Source organism: Nycticebus coucang, chromosome 4 (genome assembly GCF_027406575.1).
Source record: "Nycticebus coucang isolate mNycCou1 chromosome 4, mNycCou1.pri, whole genome shotgun sequence".
In the NCBI taxonomy this organism is placed as follows: Eukaryota; Metazoa; Chordata; class Mammalia; order Primates; family Lorisidae; genus Nycticebus; species Nycticebus coucang.
Genome location: NC_069783.1, coordinates 45,789,520 through 45,814,202, shown reverse-complemented (window position 1 = coordinate 45,814,202; position 24,683 = coordinate 45,789,520). Strand labels below are relative to the sequence as shown.

The 24,683-nt window shown below is 44.0% G+C and overlaps 1 protein-coding gene across 1 annotated transcript; it reads right to left on the bottom strand.

Annotated features, from left to right (window-relative positions):
- Window positions 1–4,485: 4,485 nt before the first annotated feature.
- On the bottom strand, window positions 4,486–24,087 carry EPCAM (epithelial cell adhesion molecule). The gene is made up of 9 exons (XM_053586957.1): window positions 23,820–24,087; window positions 19,093–19,200; window positions 18,306–18,546; window positions 16,787–16,852; window positions 15,106–15,169; window positions 12,193–12,294; window positions 10,039–10,242; window positions 7,434–7,478; window positions 4,486–4,947 (listed from the first exon to the last, which is right to left on the bottom strand). The coding sequence occupies exons 1-9, from the start codon at window positions 23,893–23,895 to the stop codon at window positions 4,906–4,908; spliced, it is 948 nt and encodes a 315-aa protein (XP_053442932.1). The 5' UTR covers window positions 23,896–24,087; the 3' UTR covers window positions 4,486–4,905.
- Between the last annotated feature and the right edge of the window lie 596 nt (window positions 24,088–24,683).

Genomic DNA, 24,683 nt, shown 5'->3' with positions numbered 1-24,683 from the left:
ACTGAGCCACAGGCGCCACCCAGAAATTTGTATTTCTTATGATTTTCACATATCATGAAATACTTCATTTTATTCTACCATTAAAAAAAAAAAATCATTGGGGCGCGGTGCCTGTGGCTCAATGAGTGGGATGCTGGCCCTATACACTGAGGGTGGAGGGTTCAAACCCGGCCCTGGCCAAACTATAGCCAGGTGTTGTGGCAGGTGCCATAATCCCAGCTGCTCGGGAGGCTGAGGCAAGAGAATCACCTGGGCCCAGGAGTTGGCGGTTGCTGTGAGCTGTGTGACACCACAGCACTCTACCAAGGGTGATAAAGTAGAGTGGCAGGACTCTACAAACAAACAAAAAATCACTGATCCCTGGACTACGTAAACACAGGTGGCAGGACTATGTAAACATCACTATAGTTTGATGACTCCTACCCTACAGAGATTTTCAGCAAATTCTACGATTCAGATTTTCAAGAAGTTCGGCCACCGTTGTATCACAGCAACTTTTCTGCTATTCAGGGAGTCACAGTTCATTCTCTCACAAGGTCTGGATCTCAGCCAGGGATCCAGGGATGGGGGAAATGGAGAGTTTCGCTTCTTTGGGTCCTCTGCCTTAGCCCTCGGGGTAGTGGCTGTTCCTTACGTTTACTATTCCTATTGACTTTATAGTTCTTTTTACTGGTTGCATTAATCATTGCATAATAAATTGCCACAAATTTAGCATCTTAGATCTTTTTTTTTTTTTTTTTGAGATAGAGTCTCAAGCTGTCACCCTGAGTAGAGTGCCATGGCATCATATAGCTCACAGCAACCTCCAACTCTTCGGCTCAGGCAATCCTCTTGCCTCAGTTTATTTTTATTTTTTTGAGACAGAGTCTCACTATGTTGCCCCCAGTAGAGTGCTGTAGCATCACAGCTCACAGCAACCTCAAACTCTTGGGCTTAAGCAATTCTCTTGCCTCAGCCTCCCAAGTAGCTGAGATTATAGGCACTCACCACAACGCCTGGCTTTTTTTTTTTTTTTTGTAGTTGTCATTGTTTGGCAGGCCCAGGCTGGGTTCGAACCTGCCAGTTCTTGTGTATGTGGCTGGTACTCTAGCTGCTAAGCTACAAGTGCTGAGCCAGTTTTGCTATTTTTAGTAGAGACCGGATCTTGCTTTTTGCTCAGGCTGGTCTTGAACTCATGAGCTCAAGTAATCAACAGCCTCAGCCTCCCAGAGTGCTAGGATGACAGGTATGAACCACTGCAACCGGCCTTTAGAACATTTATTATGTCAGTTTCCATGAGTCAGAAGTCTAGGCATATAGGTTAACTGGGTCTTTTGTTCAGGTTCTCGAGATGGCAATGAAGGTTTTGGCCAGGACTATAATCTTATCAGGGCCTCAGGGGGGTCTTCCATGCTCACTAGTTGCTGGCAAAATTTAGTGCCTCTGGTTGTGGGACTGAGGCCCTCAGTTCCTAGGGTCCACCTGCTATTCTGACACATGGCTCATGCCATTAATATGGCATTTTGCCCTAAGACTAACAGGAAAGCACATCAATTTTTTTTTTCTTTTCTTTTTTTGAGACAGAGTAGAGTGCCATGGCACCAGCCTAACTCACAGCAACCTCTACTTCTTTTTTTTTTTTTGTAGAGACAGAGTCTCACTTTATGGCCCTCGGTAGAGTGCCATGGCATCACACAGCTCACAGCAACCTCCAACTCCTGAGCTTAAGCGATTCTCTTAGCCTCCCGAGTAGCCAGGACTACAGGCGCCCGCCACAACGCCCGGCTATTTTTTTTTTGTTGTTGTTGCAGTTTGGCCGTGGCTGGGCTTGAACCCGCCACCCTCGGCATATGGGGCCGGCGCCCCACTCACTGAGCCACAGGCGCTGCCCAGCAACATCTAATTCTTGAGCTCAAGCAGTCCTCTTGCCTCAGCCTCTGAGTAGCTGGACTACAGGCACCTGCCATAATGCCCAGCTAGTTTTTCTATTTTTAGTAGAGATGGGGTCTCACTCTTGCTCAGGCTGGTCTCAAATAACTGTGCTGAAGGGAATCCTCCCACCTTGGCCTCCCCAAGGATTACAGGTGTGAACCACAGCACCCAGCCACTTCTGCTGTTTCTGCTTGTCTCTTAGACACTCTCAAAAGGTCCACCTGGGTAGGTCAGACCCACCCAGACTAATCTCCCTTTTAATTCAATCGGATTAGGAGGCCCAATGCAATGGCTCATGGATGTAATCCTAGCACTCTGAGAGGCCGAGGTGGGTGGATGGATTGCTTAAGCTCAGGAATTCCAGACCAGCATGAGCAAGAGCTCATCTATCTCTAAAAATAGCTGGGCATTGTGGCAGGCGCCTATAGTCCCAGATACTCAGGAAGCTGAAGCAAGTGAATTGCTTGAGCCCAAGTTTGAGGTTACTGTGAGCTGTGACGCTTCCCCACTCACAAAATAAGACTGTCTCAAAAAAAAAAAAAAAAAATCTGATTAGGGATCTTAATTACATCTGCAGGGTTCCTTCACATTTGCAGTATAATTAATATAACTTAATCTTATTACAGATTAAAATGGTCCACCACATTCACAGGTGATGCCACATTCAAGGAGAGGAAAGAAGGCCAGGTGTGGTGGCTCATGTCTGTAATCCTAGCACGCTGGGAGGCCAATACAGGTGGATCACCTAAGCTCAGGAATTCAAGACCAGCCTGAGCAAGAGAGGTGAGACCTCATCTCTACTATAAATAGGAAAACTAGCCAGGCTAGTGGCTGGTGCATGTAGTTCCAGCTCCTCAGGCAAGAGGATTGCTCAAATCCAGGAGTTGGAGATTACTATTAGCTATGACACCATGGCACTCCACCTAGGACCACAGAGTGACTCTGTCTCAAAGAAAAAAAAAAAATAGGGGAAGGGAATTAGGACATGTACATCGGGGTATGAGATCTTGGGGACCCCACAGAAAGGATAAAAATGATAGCCAAATGTTTAAATCTAGCTTTCATATTTTCTTTACTATTATCCTTTCCATAGTAGTTTTTAAAAGTCCTATCAGGGCGGCGCCTGTGGCTCAGTGAGTAGGGCGCTGGCCCCATATGCCGAGGGTGGCGGGTTCAAACCCAGCCCCGGCCAAACTGCAACAACAACAAAAAAATAGCCGGGCGTTGTGGCGGGTGCCTGTAGTCCCAGCTGCTCGGGAGGCTGAGGCAAGAGAATCACGTAAGCCCAAGAGTTAGAGGTTGCTGTGAGCCGTGTGACGCCACGGCACTCTACCCAAGGGCAGTACAGTGAGACTCTGTCTCTACAAAAAAAAAAAAAAAAAAGTCCTATCAAAAGCAGAATATTCCAGTATACTTTGCAGCTTTTTGGAGATGGGGTCTGGCAGTTGCCCAGATGGAAGTACAGTGGTGTGACCATAGCTGGCTGCACCCTTCAATTCCTGGACTCAAGTGATCCTCCTACCTCAGCCTCCCAAGTAGCTGATACCACAAGTACCACCAAATCTGGCTAATTTTTTTTTTTTTTAGAGACAGAGTCTCACTTTGTCACCCTTGGTAGTGTTGTGACGTCGCAGCTCACAGCAACCTCCAGCTCTTGGGCTTAGGTGATTCTCTTGACTCAGCCTCCTGAGTAGACGGGACTACAGGTGCCCGCCTATGTTTTGCCACAACGCCCAGCTATTTTTGTTGCAGTTCAGCCAGGGCTGGGTTTGAACCCACCACCCTCGGTATATGGGGCCAGTGCCCTACTCACTGAGCCACAGGCGCCGCCCAAACCTGGCTAATTTTTAAGTTTTTTGTAAAGATGGGTGTCTGCCTATGTCACTCAGACTGGTCTCAAACTCCTGGCCTCAAGTAATCCTCCCACTTCAGCTTCCCAGTATTAGGATTACAGGTGTGGGCCACTGCCCCTGACCCATACTAAGTTTTCTAGGTAACTAAAAGTAAAATGCAATTGTACTATAATTGTCCATTATATAAGATATTGAGAAAGTGCTATGTTAAACATTGTTCTAATTCAAAAACCATACAATTCATAGTTTACAACCCTCCATCAATTAACCATGCTTCAAGATGTAACTGTTGTACCAAAATGCCAATTTTTATTTCAAACTGAATCTCAGGTTCGCTCAGAATAAAACTGATTTTTCTATGTAGAAGTTCCGTATTATGGGTTATACACTTTATGAGGGCTGTCTGTAAAGTTATCTAGCCATACATCTCTATTTTTCATGTACATATATGTATGTGTCTGTCTATCTATCTATCTATCTATCTGAATCCCTGCAGCCTCAAACTCCTGGGCTTAAGCGATCCTCTTGCTCCAGCCTCCCAGTAGCTGAGACTACCGGTGGAAGCCACTGCACTGCACAAGTACATTTTATATCAAATATACTTGATTGTAAGTACTCATGGAAAATTCCACTTTGTAGTTAGCATTTATAACTTTTAAACCTATAATGTGTATGCTATGAAATTTGAGATTTCATTCAGGTATGATTCAAAGTTACAAAATTCAGTTTTAAATGTTTTATTTCATACTTCATAAAAAATGTTTATATGTACAAGACTCAAAGTAAACAGAAAGGCAGCTTTAAATCACAAATGAGATAGTAGTCATTCAAACTCTACCGTGGAAGCATGTCTAGTGCATATTCTTCAATGTTATGCATAAATAATTTTAACTATGCAGTCCAAGTTTGGGTTTTCTATTAGATCTGCATATATAAGACACTTGTGGTCAAATTTTTAGATTGGTAAAGCCAATTTCACGCTGCTTATATTCTGAGCATAGACTTCACTACTGCAAATACATGATGTTAACTAACAAAACAATAATCCTCAAAGATCTTCTCTTTGTTCTATGTGCATACATTTGGAATCTGAGTCCATTTACTTATTCCCTTCTTGTAGTTAATCTTCGAATTACAGTAGTTATGCATTGAATTCTCTATGCATCTCACCCATCTCCTTTATCTGAAACAAAGGGGAAAAGTACAGAAAAAAAAATTAAGTAATTTTCCAATCTTTTCATTCTGAAAATAGTTTAAAAGAAACATTTTGAGAAGAAAGAAGATTATCTTCTACATTTGGAAGACTCATTTGAATAAAAAAAGATATATTGGGCAGCACCTGTGGCTCAGTGGGTAGGGCGCCGGCCCCATATACCGAGGGTGGCGGGTTCAAACCTGGCCCCCGCCAAACTGCAACAAATAAATAGCCGGGTGTCATGGCGGGCGCCTGCAGTCCCAGCTACTTGGGAGGCTGAGGCAAGAGAACCGCCTAAGCCCAGGAGTTGGAGGTTGCTGTGAGCTGTGATGCCAATGCACTCTACCGAGGGTGACAAAGTGAGACTCTGTCTCTACCAAAAAAAAAAAAGATATATCTATATTACAAGGAAACACACACTGTGTCCAAGCTGCTATTTAGAGACAACATGGCCAAAATCACGAGGGATAGGAGCAGGGATTCTTGCTTTATCTTCAAGAATAGATTTTTTTTTTTTTTTGTAGAGACAGAGTCTCACTTTATGGCCCTCGGTAGAGTGCCGTGGCCTCACACAGCTCACAGCAACCTCCAACTCCTGGGCTTAAGCGATTCTCTTGCCTCAGCCTCCCGAGCAGCTGGGACTACAGGCGCCCGCCACAACGCCCGGCTATTTTTTGGTTGCAGTTTGGCCGGGGCTGGGTTTGAACCCGCCACCCTCGGTATATGGGGCCGGCGCCTTACCGACTGAGCCACAGGCGCCGCCCAAGAATACATATTTTTATCAAATGCACACTTTTTTTTTTTGCAGTTTTTGGCCGGGGCTGGGCTTGAACCTGCCACCTCTGGCATATGGGGCCAGCGCCCTACTCCTTTGAGCCACAGGCGCTGCCTTTGCACACTATTTTTATAGCTAGGAAGAATCAGTTCATTTTCTATCAGTCTTCAATATCATTTTCCAATCAACCTTTAATTTTTTTTTTTGTAGAGACAGAGTCTCACTTTATGGCCCTCGGTAGAGTGCCATGGCCTCACACAGCTCACAGCAACCTCCAACTCCTGGGCTTAAGTGATTCTCTTGCCTCAGCCTCCCGAGTAGCTGGGACTACAGGCGCCCGCCACAACGCCCAGCTATTTTTTTGGTTGCAGTTTGGCCGGGGCCGGGTTTGAACCCTCCACCCTCGGTATATGGGGCCGGTGCCCTACCGACTGAGCCAGAGGCGCCGCCCTCAACCTTTAATTTTATAGGTGAAACAATCAAAGTTCAGAAATAAGTAACCTGTCCCAGATAACACAATTAGTTATAGGCAGAAATGAGACAACAATGATGATAATAACTACTACTACTTTTTTTTTTTGAGACAGAGTCTCACTATGTCGCCCCTGGTAGAGTGCCGTAGCATCACAGCTCACAGCAACCTCAGACTCTTGGGCTTAAGTGATTCTCTTGCCTCAGTGTATGTAGCCAACGCCCTAGCTGCTGAGCTACAGGCACCTCCAACTACTACTAATTTTGACATTTTGCTGTGGCAAGCACAGGACCAACACTTTACTTGGTTAATGTTAATCCTTACTTTACACAGATAACATTTAATCTGTGGAACAGGTCTATACTATTATCTTCATTTTACAAGTGAGAAAATATAAAGGCTTAAAGAAGTTATATAACTTGCCCAGCTAACAAGTAGTCAAAATCCAGATATGTATCACTGTTAACCACAACACTACATTGTCATTTTGTCTGTCAGTCACAATTCAGCTCAGAGATAGTCCCCTAGACCTGTGGTCACCAAACCAGGTAAGCCAGATGATCTACTATGGAATGAGAAGAAAATGGTAGAACTTCCTGGTTTTGTTCAATTTTTTTCAATATTCGTTTACATTTCTATTTTTATTATTTGCTAAAAAACTAGTAAGTGGCATATACGTAATTACAAATAAATACTCAGAAATACAAAAATAGGTGAGTATACCAAAAATGTTATTGGTAAGAGTCAAGGACAAGTATGTTCCTATTTAATTCCGAGGAACTGAACACTCTAACAACCTGACACTTTTATTTCACACTAGTATAAGGGATTCATTAGAATGCAACAGATTATGACAAATTCAGTTCATTTTAAATTATTTCACTGGCATAGACACAATAAATCAGATTACTAGTAACACTTGAGTGTCTGTGAAGCTAATCCACTGGACTATACCTATGAAAGATTCTACCACGTTAACACATTGTAAAATAAAAAAATCAATGGCTTTCCATTCCACTCTTCCGTGAAACAAAATTCATTATTAGGTGGTCTGCCATGGAACTCACACAAGAAAACTTAGGTAAGAGTGCATTCTAAGACTCCCCGAAGAACCTACGTATAACAGACTCCAGTATAACTGAGATCCAACAGTCTCTAGGGAGGTATGGCAACTGTTAGGAATAAGACATTTAACCAGGCCTTCTGTTATTTAAGTAAACCATTTACCTCAGCCTTCTCATACTTTGCCATTCTCTTCTTTTTGGAAATAACCTAAATGAAAGAAAAATAATTACTACCAGTTTTGGACTGATACTCAAAAAGTTGGTCTACATCAACATATATGCTTTCAATGGACATAATGTTTGAACAAACTTAATTTAAAAATTTATTTATAAACATTTAGTAAGGAAATTTTAAGAAACAATAAACTAAAACTATGAATAATCTTTAATAATCTTTCTACACCTTTTCCAAACTAACAGAAACACATATGAACACATGCATTTAAGTTTGGGGGGGTCTAAAAATGGGAGCGTGTGATACCATTTCTATCTTTACAAGCCTTTATCAGTGTCATAGGAACCATTCTAAAACAAAAGATATAGACTGAAGTCATTCATATTATTCCATCATAGATCGCAAGGTACAGTACATCATTCTGCCATGTATAAACACACAGGGTTTTTCCCAGATTCACCCTTACAAGCAAAACTGCATAATCTTGAATCTGCTTTTTTTCTGTACGCATGCTTTCATTTCTATAGGACAATTAGATTTCTATGATTAATCTTCCATATGTTTATATGCCATCTGAAATTCCTCTTCCTGTTACCATTTTTTTTTTTTTGGCTGGGGCTGGGTTTGAACCCGCCACCTCCAGCATATGGGACCGGTGCCCTACCCGCTGAGCCACAGGTGCCGCCCAACCATTCCCTTTTTTTTTTTGAGACAGAGTCTCACTATGTTGCCCTTGGTAGAGTACCGTGGCATCATAGCTCACAGCAAACCTCAAATTCTTGGACTTAAGCGATTCTCTTGCCTCAGCCACCCAAGTAGCTGGGACTACAGGCGCCCGCCACAATGCCCAGCTGTTTTTTGGTTGTAGTTGGCCTGGATTCGAACCTGCCAGCTCTGGTGTATGTGGCTGGTGCCCTAGCTGCTGAGCTACAGGAACTGAGCCCCTGTTACCATTCTTACCTTAGGTCTCTTCATCAATTTGTAAGAATTCTTTGTATATTATGCATAATATCCATTTTCATTTTAGATATCATGAATATTTTCCCCTGATCATTGACATTTTTTACTTTATAGTACCTTTGTCATGTAAAATGACAAACACATCTTTTTCTTCATAGATTTCCTTGTCACAGGTCATATATACACAAACATTTTCTGATTTTTCTTGAGGCTTGTATTTTTACATTTTAAACTATAATCCATCTGAAATCTGTGTATGAACAGAAGTGCCGCTTTCCTTTCACATTGCTGTGCTCTGGACATGCCATTCACCCATAGTTGGGTAATTTGGCCAGCCCTGGTTGAACGAAACAGTAATTCTACTTTTGTTTTCTTCCAGATAGTCAAGTGTGGTAATTCCACTGAACTGAAAATATAACATCAAATCTCTTTCTGAATTCAGTTATGTTGTTAAGATTTCCTGATGGTGAAGTATCCTTACATTCCTAAAATAAGCCCTACTTCTGCAGGTGATACATTCTTCCATTGAAGCACTGCTAAATTCAATCTGCTGATCTTTACTTAGAATTGGTGCTTCAGGCCAGGCCCGGTGGCTGATGCCTATAATAAATAATCCTAGCATGGTGGGAAGATTGTTTAAGGAGTCCAAGACCGGGCGGTGCCTGTGGCTCAGTGAGTAGGGCGCCGGCCCCATATGCCGAGGGTGGCGGGTTCAAACCCAGCCCCGGCCAAATTGCAACAAAAAAATAGCCGGGCGTTGTGGCAGGCGCCTGTAGTCCCAGCTGCTTGGGAGGCTGAGGCAAGAGAATCGCGTAAGCTCAAGAGTTAGAGGTTGCTGTGAGCTGTGTGATGCCACGGCACTCTACCTGAGGGCGGTATGTGAGACTCTGTCTCTACAAAAAAAAAAAAAAAAAAGGAGTCCAAGACCAGCCTGAGCAAGAGCAACACCCCATCTCTACTAAAAAAACAGAAAAAAAAAAAAAAATTAACCAGGTATGTAGTCCCAGCTACTTGGGAGGCTAAGGCAGTAATCACTTGAACCCAGTAGTTTGAGGTTGCTGTGGTCAGGGCACTCTAGCCTAAGGCAATAGAGTGAGACTTTGTCTCAAACAAACAAACAAACAAAAGAATTGGTGCTTCATATTTATCACCTTAAACCCTTTTCTTTGCTGCTAACTTTGATTCTGTGATGGTTTGGGAGTTCAGGTATTTTGCATTAATCCTAGCAGGAGTGTTGAACTTTTTTTTTTTTGAGCCGGGGCTGGGTTTGAACCCACCACCTCTGGCATATGGGGCTGGCGCCCTACTCCTTTGAGCCACAGGCACTGCCCACAGGAGTGTTGAACTTTTTGCAGTGAGAAGTAAAGGACAGTGCTGCTTGGTGGCAATATAAGTGGCCTGTGAAGTGCACAGCTGCCAGCTTTTGTCAGGTTAGTAGCTTTTTGTGCTTCATAAAGTGAATGTTTTGTAAAAAGCGACCAGGAATGCAACAGATTCATTCACTACAGAGAATTACAAAAAGTGAAGATTGTTTCATTAATATGTTTAGAACCTAGATGTAACCTTTTCATGTTATTAACCTTTTCTTCAAAGAATACACCCTTATATGAAATTTGACATGTTCTGTACTCACCAGCACAACAATCCCAGCAATAATTGCTAATGTCACAACTACTATGATAGCAATAACACCAGCTCTTAGACCCTGCATTGAAAATTCAGGTGCTTTTTCATCAACATAGTAAATTAAAGTTTGACCAGGGTCCAGATCCAGCGGCTCCCCATCTACTGTCAAGTCCATTTGCTTAGAAGGATGGAACAAGGATTCACTTTTAAGCTATAATGAAAAGGAGAAAAGCAATTAAAAATATTTAAGAAAGCCAATGATGCTGCATATAATTACACCAGTGGTACTCCAATAAAACTGCTGCCAAGAATTTTTATGGTTTTAGTGGTAACAATCTGATCCATGATAACTTTAAAAATCTGTTTATTTTCAAATTTTCAAACACACACAAAAGGAGAATGAGTAGGCCAGGCACAGTGTCTCACCGTGTAATCCTAGTACTCTGGGAGGCCAAGGCGGTGGATTGTTTGAGCTCAGGAGTTTCAAATAATCCTGAGCAAGAGAGAGACCCTGTCTCTACTAAAAATAGAAAAGCCAGCCAGGCACGGTGGTGCATACCTGTAGTCCCAGCTCTTTGGGAGGCTGAGGTAAGAGGATCACTTGAGCCCAGGAGTTTGAGGTTGGCTATGAGCTGTGATGCCACTATACTCTAGCCTGGGGCAACAGGGTGAGACTGACCTCAAAAAAATAAATAAATAAATAAAAAGAATAGTACAATGAGCTTATCACCCACACTCAACAATATCAACACATGAACAATCCTACATAATCTATTCTTCCTTCCAACTCCCTATGCCAGCCTAGTTATTTTGCAGCTCATCTCAGATTTTATCAGAAAATACTTCACTACAATATGTTAAACTTCAGGCCAGGCGCAATGGCTCACACCTATAATCCTAGAACTCTGGGAGGCTGAGATGGATGGATTGCCTGAGCTCACCAGTTCGACACCAGCCTGCGCCAGAGCAAGACCTCATCTCTGAAAAAATAGCCAGGCTTTGTGGCAGGTGCCTGTAGTCCCAGCTACACGGGAGGCTGAGGCAGGAGAATCACTTGCGCCCAAGAGTTTGAGGTTGCTGTGAGCTCTGACACCACGGCACTCTGCTGAAGGAGACAAAGTAAGACTCTGTCTCCAAAAATAAATAAATAAGTAGAACAAAAAACAATATGTTAAACTTTAACAAAATTTTTATTTATTTAGAGACAGAGTTTCACTTTGTTGCCCTGGGTAGAGTGTGGTGGCGTCACAGTTCACAGCAACCTCAAACTCCTGGGCTCAAGGGGTTCACTTGCCTCAGCCTCCTGAATAGCTGGGACTATACAGTTCTTGGCTATGTATATATATTTTTTGAGACAGAGTCTCACCATGTTCCCCTTGGTAGAGTGCCATTGTGTCCCAGATCATATCAACCTCAAACTCTTGGGCTCAAGCAATTCTCTTGCCTCAGCCTCCCAAGAGCTGGGATTACAGGTGCCCACCCTCACAATGCCTGGCCACTTCCTGTTGCAGTTGTCATTGTTGTCTAGCTGGCCCGGGCTGGGTTCAAACCCTCAGTGCATGTGGCTGGCACCGCAGCCATAGCACTATGGGCGCAGAGCCAATTCCTGGCTATTTTTCAGAGATGGGATCTTGCTCTTGCTCAGGCTGATCTTGTACTCATGAGCTCAAACGATATACCTACCTCAGCCTCCCAGAGTGCTACGATTACAGGCGTGAGGCCCTGCAAAATTTTTAAAGATTATTTTGCCCTACATATTTAGAAAAACTTCTCTAGTAACAAAATATAGAAATGATCCCTCAAAGTATATATAATCTTTAAAGAAAATATTTTAATCACGCCACTTACACACTTTTTTTTGTGCACACTCTTATACAAAATATTCATGTAAATTATAAATATATTCACAAACTAAGTAACTACTAAGGAGACAGACATACTAAGTAAGAATTAAAAGGTGAAGATATTCTAGGTAGAACAATTTGATAAGAGGCATGCATAAATATACAAACAAAACAGGTAGGACAAAGTGAACCATAGCAGAACCAGTTATAGATATGGCTAACAGAAAAAGGTGATGAAAGATCTTGAATCCATTGAGCCATGACAGACAACATCACATTTCTGAATATAGAAATAAAACAAAGAAGATTATACTCACATCTTTTTCAAAATAATAAGCCACATCAGCTATGTCCACATCTTGCTGAGTTTTCTGAGTAGAATTTTGTATCAAATCAATAGTGATAACATTATTCTCATACTGGGAGAAAAATTGAGAAAAACACAAATTGATATTAATATAATCAAAATCATATAAAAATATCATTTAATAATCAGAATGCTTGGCTCAGTGCCCATAGCACAGTGGTTACAGAGCCAGCCACATACACCAAAGGTGGTGGGTTTAAACCTGGCCCAGACCAGCTAACCAACAATGACAACTGCAACAAAAAATAGCCAGGCATTGTTGCAGGTGCCTGTAGTCCCAGCTACTTGGGAGGCCAAGGGAAGAGAATCGCTTGAGTCCAAGAGTTTGAGTTTGCTGTGAACTGTGATGCCACAGCACTCTACCAAGGGTGACATAGTAAGACTGTCTCAAAAAAAAAAAAAAATCAGAATTCTCAATGTCTGATTTTCTATAATCTACATGCATCAGTGCTCCTTATTATTAGTGAGTACTCTGGTTGATCACTAACTGAAAAATATTTGGGAGGTGTTTAAATCTATCAAAGGGACATAAGATAGCCATGCAGCCAAATGAAATGAATATTTCTTTTCCAAGAAGAATAGATCTTTCCTATCTTGAAAGATTTTAAGGTTGGGCATGGTGGCTCATGCCTATAATCCTAGCACTCTGCGAGGCTAAGGTGAGTGGATTGCCTAAGCTCACAGGTTCAAGACCAGCCTGAGCCAGAGCGAGACCCTGTCCAAAAATAACCTGGCATTGTAGCAGGCACCTGTAGTGCTACTCTGGAGGCTGAGGCAAAAGAATCACTTAAGTCCAAGAGTTTGAGGTTGCTGTGAACAGTGATGCCACAGCCCTCTACCAAGAGCAACAAAGTAAGACTGTCTCACAAAAAAAAAAAAAAAAATTTTTTTAGAACAAGATATTGGCCAGGCAGGCTGGTGCATGTCTGGGCAGCCAAGGTGGGAGGATCCCTTGAGCTCAAGAGTTGGAGACTAGCATGAGCAAGAATAAGACCCTGTCTCCAAAAAGAATAATAAATAATAATTTTTTTTTTTTTTGTAGAGACAGAGTCTCACTTTATGGCTCTCGGTAGAGTGCCGTGGCCTCACACAGCTCACAGCAACCTCCAACTCCTGGGCTCAAGCGATTCTCTTGCCTCAGCCTCCCGAGTAGCTGGGACTACAGGCGCCTGCCACAAAGCCCGGCTATTTTTTAGTTTGGCTGAGGCCGGGTTTGAACCCGCCACCCTCAGTATATGGGGCCGGCGCCCTACCAGCTGAGCCACAGGCGCTGCCCAATAATAAATTTTTTAAAAAGTAAGGCTGGACGCCCTGGCTCACACCTGTAATCCTAGCACTCTGGGAGGCAGAAGCAGGAGGACTACTTGAGCTTGGGAATTTGAGACCAGTCTATGCGAGAGCAAGACCCTTTCTCTACTAAAAAAATGAAAAATTATCTGGGCATAGTGGCACGTGCCTATAGTCCCAGCTACCTGAGAAGCTGAGGCAAGAGGATTGCTTGATCCCAAGAGTTGAAGTCATTACTGTGAGCTATGGTAACACCACAGCACTCTACCCAGGATGACAGAGTGAGACTCTGTCTCAAAAAACAAAAACAAAAAGAAAAAAGACACACCAAGATATCAAAGTCCTTCATTTGGATTAGAATAGATTTAAAACTAAAATACTAAAGAAACCTAATTCAAAATGCAGTATGCATTTACCCTGTTTTTAAAGAGCAAAGAAGTAAATTCCTTCTAAATATTTATTTACTTTTATTTTTTTTTGAGACAGAGTCTCACTTTGTCGCCCTTGGTAGAGTGCTGTGCCATCACAGCTCACAGCAACCTCCAGCTCTTGGGCTTAGGCAATTCTCTTGCCTCAGTCTCCCTCCCAGTAGCTGGGACTACAGGCGCCCGCCACAATGCCCGGCTATTTTTTTTTGTTGCAGTTTGGCTGGGGCTGGGTTTGAACCCACCACCCTTGGTATATGGGGCTGGCGCCCCACTTACTGAGCCACAGGCACTGCCCTATTCCTTCTAAAAAATCTTTTACAAAATGCCATTAATTTTAATCCAGAGAAATGTAAAAGTAAATTCATACTGTCTTTGAAGAGTTCCATCACACTATTCCCTCGTTTTTTTAATACCAGAAGTGACAGTTAAAGAAGAGCTAACTAGGCTTGGCACCCATAGCACATGGTTACGGCACCAGCCACATACACCAAAGTTGGCAGGTTCGCACCAAGCCCAGGGCCAGCTAACCAACAATGACAACTGCAACAAAAAATAGTTGGGCATTGTGGCAGGCACCTATAGTCCCAGCTACTTGGGAGGCTGAGACAAGAGAATCACTTTAGCCTAAGAGTTTACTTTGCCATGAGCTGTGACGCCATGGCACTCTACCGAGGGTGACATGGTAAGACTCTGTCTCAAAAAAAAAAAAAAAGAAGAGCTAACTGGATAAGGACTAGTTCCTTAAATCAAGTACAATGGGAGCTGGAATACTATTCTACAGTGAACATGTACCAAAAGCAATCAGAGAAAGAGGTCCTCCAGGGTTAGAAGACTCACATGTCTTAGGGATACTAAGAGATACTACATTTTCTTCAAGAGTAGAATGAGATATTCTAAATTATATAGAAGGAAAACAACCACCACAGGAAATTTATATTAACTACCCAGGACTTATTAATAAAACTCACTCAGAGGAGTATCCCATACCCCACAATGACATTTCACACCCCATGTCCCATACTTCAATAAAAACAAATTCATAGAAAAATAAAATAAAACTTACTCAAATGCATTTAACCATTATTAAATTCACTGGCTATATGTTTTACCAACTTTCTGATAAAGCTCATTTATTAGAAAAATCATACCAGAATATTTGTGATATATTTGGAATCCAGCAGATAACGTTTCGTGAGCACATCCTCAAGTGCACTGTAAATAATTAAAAATCTGAGTTTAAAAAAATGTTAATACCACACAACAGTAAGCAGCATTACTTTTTAACTAAGTAGACAGCCCAAGGTCTAAAACTGTCATTAACTAAAGTGAAATTTTTATGCCATTTTGCAACTATCATAATAATTGATTCAGACTAGAATCATCTATTGATGTTATAACTGCTGAATGCCAGTTTAGTTAGAAAAAGAACACTTACACAGTATCCAAGTAACTACCCACAGATTATTTATTAATCACAATAAAGAAAATGGGGGTGGCACCTGTGGCTCAGTCGGTAAGGCGCCAGCCCCATATACCGAGGGTGGCGGGTTCAAACCCGGCCCCGGCTGAACTGCAACCAAAAAATAGCCGGGCGTTGTGGCGGGCGCCTGTAGTCCCAGCTACTCAGGAGGCTGAGGCAAGAGAATCGCTTAAGCCCAGGAGTTGGAGGTTGCTGTGAGCTGTGTGATGCCACGGCACTCTACCGAGGGCCATAAAGTGAGACTCTGTCTCTACAAAAAATAAAAAAAAATAAAAAAAAAAAGAAAATGGTAATTTTACAGTGGAGAAACTTGGAGGACACCCCCCCCTTTTTTTTCTTCTAGAGACAGAGTCTTACTTTGTTGCCCTCAGTAGAGTGTTGTGGCGTCACAGCTCACAGCCACCTCCAACTCTCGGTCTTAGGTGACTCTTGCCTCAGTCTCCTGCGTAGCTGGGACTACAAGGCACCCGCCACAATGCCCGGCTATTTTTTTGTTGCAGTTTGGTCAGGGCCAGGTTCGAACCCGCCACCTTGGGTATATGGGGCCAGCGCCCTACTCACTGAGCCACAGGCGCCGCCCGAACGAGGGGCACCCCTTTAATCAAAGTTAACATTACTAGTAAAAGGACAAGCTGACATCACGCACCTTCCAATGCAAAGTACTGTGAAGAACACAGATCACTTACACAGTTTTCCTGCCAAAAATGAGTAACCTGGTTTCAGTTAGAAGGAAATGTCACACAAACCAAATATAAGGGACTTAATATAACACCTTGCCAGTGCTCTTCAAAAATATCAATGTCATGAAAGACAAGGAAAGGCAAAAAAACTGTTTAATATTGAAAGAGTCTAAAGAGTCGTGATAACTAAAGGACACACAAGATCTTAGATTGGGTCCTGGATCAAAGAGGAGACAATTATTACAAGGGACAATATTGGGAAAAGTGGTCCAATGTAGTACAACGTTAAGTTTCCTGAATTTGATCATCATATGATGGTTTATTTAAGGGAATGCCTATTATTCTTATGAAAAGATACACACTAGAGTACACAGGGGCAACAAGACATGACATTTACGATTTGCTCTGACATGGTTTACATGTAAACTACACAGACACACATCTATCCACACGCAAACATATAAAAAGAAAATAAGGCAAAGTGTTCATTGGTGAATCTTAAGTGAGGGGTACTACAGGAACTTTTGTACTATTCTTGCAATTACATTTCAAATAACTTTATTTTTCAGAAATATAAAAAAACACTTCGACTTGGGTTTTTCTAATGGTGTATAATAAGAGGTTTAAGCACCAATTGTACAGGAATAATATGCGTTTAATTGCACTTACGTCTGCAAACGTTGAACATCATAAGGTTTTTCTCTTGCTTTGTGCTTTAGTTCAATGATGATCCAGCTATAAAGTAAAAAACAGTGTCAACTGACTATAACTTAGTCTCTTATACTATTTTCCTAATAAGCTAATACTAAGATTCTCAGGTGGAAGTACAGTAAAGCTAACAGAAAAAGGGGTTATATAGTAGATATGCCCAAATTTCTCCCTCCATACGCTATTTCTTTTTCTTTTTTAGACATGGTCTCAATGGTCTCACTATGTCATCCTTGGTACAGTGCCATGGTGTCACAGCTCACAACAACCTCTAACTCTTGGGCTTAAGCGGTTCTCTTGCCTCAGCCTCCCAAGTAGCTGGAAGTACAGGTACCCCGTGCCCCACCCTGCTACTTTCGTTGTTGTCATTGTTGCTTGGCTGGCCCAGCCAGGCTCAAACTTGCCAGCCTCGGTGCATGTGGCTGGTGCCATAACCCCTGTGTTACGGGTGCTGAGCTTTTTTTTTTTTTTTTGAGACAGAGTCTTACTGTGTCGCCCTCAGTAGAGTGCTATGGCATCACAGCTCACAGCAACCTCCAACTCTTGGGCTTAAGCAGTTCTCTTGCCTCAGCCTCCCTAGTACCTGGGACTACAGGCTCCCGCCACTTGCCTGGCTATTTTGTTGTTGTTGTTGTAGTTGTCATTGTTGTTTAGCTGGCCCACGCCAGGTTCAAACCTGCCAGCCTCAGTGCATGTGGCTGGTGCCGTAACCCCTGGGCTACAAATGCCAAGCCTTTTTTTTTTTGAGACAAGAGTCTCACTATGTCCACCTGGTAGAGTGCTGTAGTGTCATAGCTCACAGCAATCTCCAACTCTTAGGCTTAAGCAATTCTCTTGCCTCAGCCTTCCAAGTAGCTGGAACTACAGGTGCCTGCCACAAAGCCCGGCTATTTTTCTTTTTTTTTTTTTTTTGGCTGTAGTTGTCATTGTTGTTTGGCAGGTCCAGGCTGGGTTCGAACCCACCAGCTCCGGTGTATGTGGCTGGTGCCCTAGCTGCTGAGCTACAGGTGCTGAGCCAGCATACCTCTTTTTTTTTTTTTTTTTTGTAGAGACAGAGTCTCACTGTGCTGCCCTCGGGTAGAGTGCCGTGGCATCACGCAGCTCACAGCAACCTCTAACTCTTGGGCTTACGCGATTCTCTTGCCTCAGCCTCCAGAGCAGCTGGGACTACAGGCGCCCGCCACAACGCCCGGCTATTTTTTTTTGTTGTTGCAGTTTGACCAGGGCTGGGTTTGAACCTGCCACCCTCGGCATATGGGGCCGGCGCCCTACTCACTGAGCCACAGGTGCCGCCCCTAGCATACCTCATTTTTAAAACACATTAAATGAATAAATAAACAGTTTAAATTATTCACATACAGTATGCACTTTCCTATCTTTTTAATTCTAAACCATGAAATCGTATTTTAATATATATATTCAAAATTAATTTAACTAATCTGAAAAGCATGAAACAAGTAATACAGGCAGTCCCACTCACTAGGTCCTCACTCGTTCGGAGCAGGTTATTTCAGTACCCTTGTCAGTTCTTCTGACCCCAGCAGTGTTCACACACCAGCATGTGGCAGTGCCATTGCACTGCTTGGCTTTAAAGAGCCCCTGCTCATCACACTCAGGGTCATAAAGGCCATCGTTGTTCTGCAGAGCCCCTTCAGGTTTCCCTCTTCTCCCAGACTTTGAGTTAGTCATTTCTGCCTTCATCACCAAACACTTGGAAGCCACTGAAAAGAAAGCTTGATGTCAAACTCGAAAATAACTGGTTTCATGCTTATAGGGGAAATTTTTTTTTTTTTTTTGAGACAGAGGCTCATTATGTCACCCTTGGTAGAGTGCCATGGCATCACAGCTCACAGCAACCTCAAACTCTTGGGCTTACGCGATTCTCTTGCCTCTGCCTCCCAAGTAGCTGAGATTACAAGCACCCGCCACAATGCCCAGCTATTATTTTTTGTTGTTGTTGTTGTCATTGTTGTTTGGCAGGCTCAGACTGGGTTCAAACCCACCAGCCCCAATGTATGTGGCCAGCACCCTAATCACTGAGCTACAGGTGCCAAGCCAGTCAAATTTTTTTTAATTTCACTCCAAGGGCCAAGGATTATTTCAAACTTTCATATTGTCACACTTTCTAAAGATAAAAGCTTCAAATGTGAGATAATTGTGACCAAATAATATACAGATTTGAGCCAATGAAACTTCCCAATTCAAGGCATGTCATTAAAGAAGTATTAAGTCAAATACTTCTTTAATAAAAAAGATATTTTACTTACATCTTGAACAAACGACAGTATTTTGTGTACCAATTGAAATACACTGGCATTGACCACTTGGGTTCAAAGAGCATCCCGTGGAGAGCTTGTAGTTTTCACAGACACATTCTAAAAAATGAAGAATATTCATTTTAAAATGTAGATCCAACTAGCAATTGTGATATCCCAGCTAAATTATGTTCTGACAATAACACCCAAGTTATCGGGACACATAGCCTTAAAAAGTGGCCCTGATTTTTTTTTTTTTTTGTAGAGACAGAGTCTCACTTTATGGCCCTCAGTAGAATGCCGTGGCCTCACACAGCTCACAGCAACCTCCAACTCCTGCGCTTAGGCGATTCTGTTGCCTCAGCCTCCCGAGTAGCTGGGACTACAGGCGCCAGCCACAACGCCCGGCTATTTTTTGGTTGCAGTTTGGCTGGGGCCGGGCTTGAACCCGCCACCCTCAGTATATGGGGCCAGCGCCTTACTGACTGAGCCACAGGCGCCACCCGGTCCCGAATGTTTTACTTTCAAGCTACAATTTGAGAGCTTCCCAAGTGCCTGGCACTTGCTAAATAATTTGCAAACAGTCTAATCTACATGCATTCCTGCTTTTTTTTTTAAACAAGAACTCAGCCTTCCAAATATCATATCCAGCTTTGCTTTTGTGATACCCACAGTCTCAGCTCTTTCCTTCCTCCCGTCCTGCTACAAACATCCCTGCCTGTCAGTCATTTATTTAAAAAATAACAATTCCAATTCGAGGATCTATAAATCCTTACCTTTTCTCCCTCTCACACTTCATTTTCTTAAATAGGAACAGGTACATATTCAACCTCTACACTACTTTATACCTTGCTTTTTTGGTTGAAAAATTATATTTTCAAAAAAAAAAAATAGCCGGGCGTTGTGGCGGTTGCCTGTAGTCCCAGCTACTCGGGAGGCTGAGACAAGAGAATCCCTTAAGCCCAGGAGCTGGAGGTTGCTGTGAGCTGTGTGAGGCCACGGCACTCTACCGAGGGCCATAAAGTGAAACTCTGTCTGTACAAAAAAAAAAGAAACAAAATAAACTTTGTTATAAAAAAAAAAAAAAAAAGAAAGAAAAATTATATTTTCAACTGAATATAGAGACATCCTTGTACATGGGTTTCCTAACTAAATCAAATCCTGGTACCTGATTTTGAAAATGATACTAAGCAGGGCGGCGCCTGTGGCTCAGTCGGTAAGGCGCCGGCCCCATGTACTGAGGGTGACGGGTTCAAACCCGGCCCCGGCCAAACTGCAACCAAAAAAAAAAAAATAGCCGGGCGTTGTGGCGGGCGCCTGTGGTCCCAGCTGCTTGGGAGGCTGAGGCAAGAGAATCGCTTGGGCCCAGGAGTTGGAGGTTGCTGTGAGCTGTGTGAGGCCACGGCACTCTACTGAAGGCCATAAAGTGAGACTCTGTCTCTACGAAAAAAAAAAAAAAAGAAAATGATACTAAGCAGCCCATCCTGGGTATTGATGTCAGTTTAATAATTTTATCCTTGACTACTTCAAATGAAGTTAAAGTTCACTTTAACTTCAAATTGGCAAGTCTAATTCCTTTTATTTGTCTAGTTAAGAAAGTGCAATCATTGAAAACAAAAACTAGCATGGCAAACCAAAGAATTTGTGTATGGATCTTTCATATCCAAAGTACCCTAAATTGACTTTAATTTTTCCCTGTTTAAGTTATAACTGATATGTATCCCCCAACCCCATGGTCTAGCACTAAACTCAATAGTGGGGTCATGAAAGGAGAAAGTATAGCAGCTGTCCTCAAGGAGTTAAAATCTGATGCAGCACCGTATTATAATTGTACAAAATACATTTTTCATCTCAAAAGGATATGAAATTTATTTATTTTTACTTTTTAAGGGCAAGCATGAAACAAAGCTTACTGAGGAAGAGAAAGACAGGTTTACAGTGTAAGGAAGTTTACAAAGCAGGCTACGTTACCCATAGACAGTGAACGGCCCTCCATTGCCCGGGCAAGTAGGCAAAGAGACAAGAGGCCAGATGTAAAATTTTAAACAGACCAGTCATATACAAACTTTCTGAGCCTACAGCAACTACTCATATTACCATTTTAAAGTAATTAAGTATTATTTTTTCTAACTTTTTTTTTTTTTTAGAGAGAGTCTCACTTTGTTGTCCGTGGTAGAGTGCCCTAGTGTCACAGCTCACAGCAAGCTCTAACTCTTGGACTTATGCATTTTCTTGTTTCTGCCTCCCAAGTAGCTGGGACTACAGGCCCTGCCACAACACCCAGCTATTTTTAGAGATGAGTTCTCACTCTGGCTCAGGCTGGTCTCGAACTCCTGAGCTAAAGAAATCCACCGCATCAGCCTCCCAGAGTGCTAGGATTACAGATGTGAGCCACAGAGCCAGACCTTTTTGAGTCTTGCTCTGTTGCCCCAGAGAAGAGTACAATGGCATCATCATAGCTCACTGCTGCCACAAACTCCCGAGGCTCCAGTGATCCTCCTGCTTCAGCCTCCTGAGTAGTTGGGACTACAGGCAGAACCACTTCGCCTGGCCAAATACCAGCTAAATTTTTCTATTTTTAATATACATGTACATATATACACACACACACACATATATAAACATATATATATTTTTTAGAGACAGAGTCTCACTTTGTCGCCCTGGGTAGTGTGCCGTAGCATCACAGCTCACAGCAACCTCCAACTCCTGGGCTTAAGTGACTCTCTTACCTCAGCCTCCCAAATAGCTGGGACTACAGGCACCCGCCACAACACCCCGCTATTTTTTTGTTGTAGTTTGGCCAGGCCGGGGTTCAAACCCGCCACCCTCGGTATATGGTGCCAGCACCCTACTCACTGAGCCACAGGCACTGCCCTATTTTTAATATTTTCAGTAGTGCCGGGGCAGTGGCTTACCCTTGTAATCCTAGCACTCTGGGAGGCTGAGGCGGGTGGAATGCCTGAGCTCATACTTTGGAAACCAGCCTGAGCCAGAGCAAGACCCCAGTCTCTAAAAACAGCTGGGCGTAGTGGCAGGCGCCTGTAGTCCCAGCTATTTGAGAGGCTGAGGCAAGAGAATCGCTTAAGCCCGAGAGTTGGAGGTTGCTATGAGCTGTGACTCTACTGTACTCTACAAAAATGAGACTTTGTCTCAAAAAAAAAAAAAATTTTCAGTAGAGACAGAATTGCCTAATGTTAAGTCCCAGACTGAAGCTAAAAAAACACAAGGTGAATTAAATTGTATCATTTTGAAAGTGTATTTGTTGAACTTAGGCCACCCAGTTGGTGCAAACTTTGCAGAGAGCTTTAGCCAACATCCCTTCGCTTATAGGCAAAAACTTGCAAATAAATAAAGAGATGGCAGCCAAGCTGTTCTTTCCAGAGTAAGAGAAACTGGAATCAAACTATCTGGTTTTGTTTTGTTTTTAATTTTTTTAGAGACTGAGTCTTGCCTATTGCCCAGGCTACAGTGCAGTGGCCTGGTCATAGCTCCCCGTAACCTGGAATTCCTAGGCTCAAGTAATCCTCCTGGCTCAGCCTTCAAAGTAGCTGGGATTACAGGTGCACACCATCTGTGCCTGCCTAATTTTTTTTATCATTATTATTATTTTACACAGATGGAGTCTCCTGTATTGCCCAGGCTGGTCTAGAGCTCCTGCCCTCAAACAATCCTCCCACTTTGGCCTCCAAACCCTACAGTAATTCGTGTTTTTAAAAACTAAAGAAAATGGAAAACTCTGGATGTTATATAAGAAAAAGATCAAGATATAAAACTACATGTTTAAGTTTAGGGTAATGTTAAGAGCATGTCTAAAAGAAAAACCCAGTTATTTAGGGCGGCGCCTGTGGCTCAGTCGGTAGGGCGCCGGCCCCATATGCCGAGGGTGGTGGGTTCAGGCCCGGCCCCGGCCAAACTGCAACCAAAAATAGCCGGGCGTTGTGGCGGGCGCCTGTAGTCCCAGCTACTCCGGAGGCTGAGGCAGGAGAATCGCTTAAGCCCAGGAGTTGGAGGTTGCTGTGAGCTGTGTGAGGCCACAGCACTCTACCGAGGGCCGTAAAGTGAGACTCTGTCTCTACAAAAAAAAAAAAGAGAGAAATACCCAGTTATTTAATTGTAAGACTCCCGAAGTGGTGGAATCCACACGTTCTTTACTCTTTACGGTTCTCGTTATTTCTAACGTTTCTACAGTAAACTTAGAATTACACACTTGATCCTTAGAAAAGGAAAAACATGTAGTCAAGGCCAGGGAGGCCCGTCTCCCGCAGGTGCGTAGCGGCCCTGGCCTCCAGCCCACAATCACCTGTGCCAGCCCGAGGCCCACATCCGGGGCCTGCGGCAAGTGACTCGGGTAGGGACCGGCCTGTCGCGGTCGCAGAGACTCCACCACCTGCCCGGGATCGTTGGTCTGTAACCCCAAATTGGCCCAGCCAGAAAGGTGGGCACTCCCGGATGTGAGGCCCTGGTTCTGTGGTCGCAGGATCCCGCGACCAGACCACTCTGTTCCCTGTCTATCCCCCGCCCAGAGACACTTCACTACAGAGGCGCACAAAGCTGGAAAGTGAGGCGCCTTCCCGCCGCCGCCTCCGCCTTCGCTCGAGGGCCTACCCCAGGCTGCCCGCGTCAACCGGTCTCCAAGAGGGAAAGCACAGCCTTTTGGTCCCTTCTCCGTTATCCCCATCTCGAGCGTCGAGGACTGCCACCCCGGCCCAGCTCAACTTCACAACTCCGCGCCTCACCTTGCTGAGCCGCAGCCACCATCACCGTCGTCGCGACAAGCAGGAACCCGAACGCGAGGACCTGAGGGGGCGCCATGCTGCGCGCACAGAGAAGAGGGGCGCGGGGCGGGCCCGGGACTGGCGAGAGAACGCGCGGAGGCCGTGCAGCGCTGGGGGCCCGCGGGCAGGCCGGGCGGCGCGAGGCTGGAAGCGTGCGGGTTCGCGTCGCGAGGACCGAGGCGCAGTGGCGTCCAGACCCGGCTTGCGATGCGAGCTCACCGAAGAACTGCGCGCTCTGGGCGCGCGGCGGGGCGGGGCACAGACCTGCCGGACCTGGCAGCCCCGCCTCTCGGCCCCTTCCCGGGGCTGGTCACCTCCGCCAGTCGGAGCCCTGAGATGAGTCACCGCCCAGGGGCGGGGGCGCAGCAGGCTCCCCACCTCTCTCCGCGCCCCGGTGCGGCCGTGGGCGCGCCGCCACTTCCCCAGGTGTGCGCGCTCCGCCCCGCCCGGAGCCACCCGTGGTGCTCCCTCTCTGTGGCTGCCGCAGGTAGCCTTGGTGGCGGTGGAATTGGTAATGTACAGAAGCTTTCTTTCGTACGATGAGTGCTGCTTTCAAGCCTTGAAAAATGGGGCTTGAGCAAAAGGGTGCAGAAACTAAAGAAGAACATGGAAGCTAAAATGGAACGCAAAGAAGCGGAGAGCCGTCCACAGAACTTTAAAAAAGACGACCTTTGAGCTTTACTTGGCTGTCTGTTGAACTCCTTTGAAACGGGGGGGGGAAGGGGAAAGGAAGAAGGAAGAAAAAATCTCCCTGACTGTCCAAGGATGACAAATTCGTATATTTTTATAATTTAGCTCAGTAATTTTTCCCCCTCTTTTGTAAGC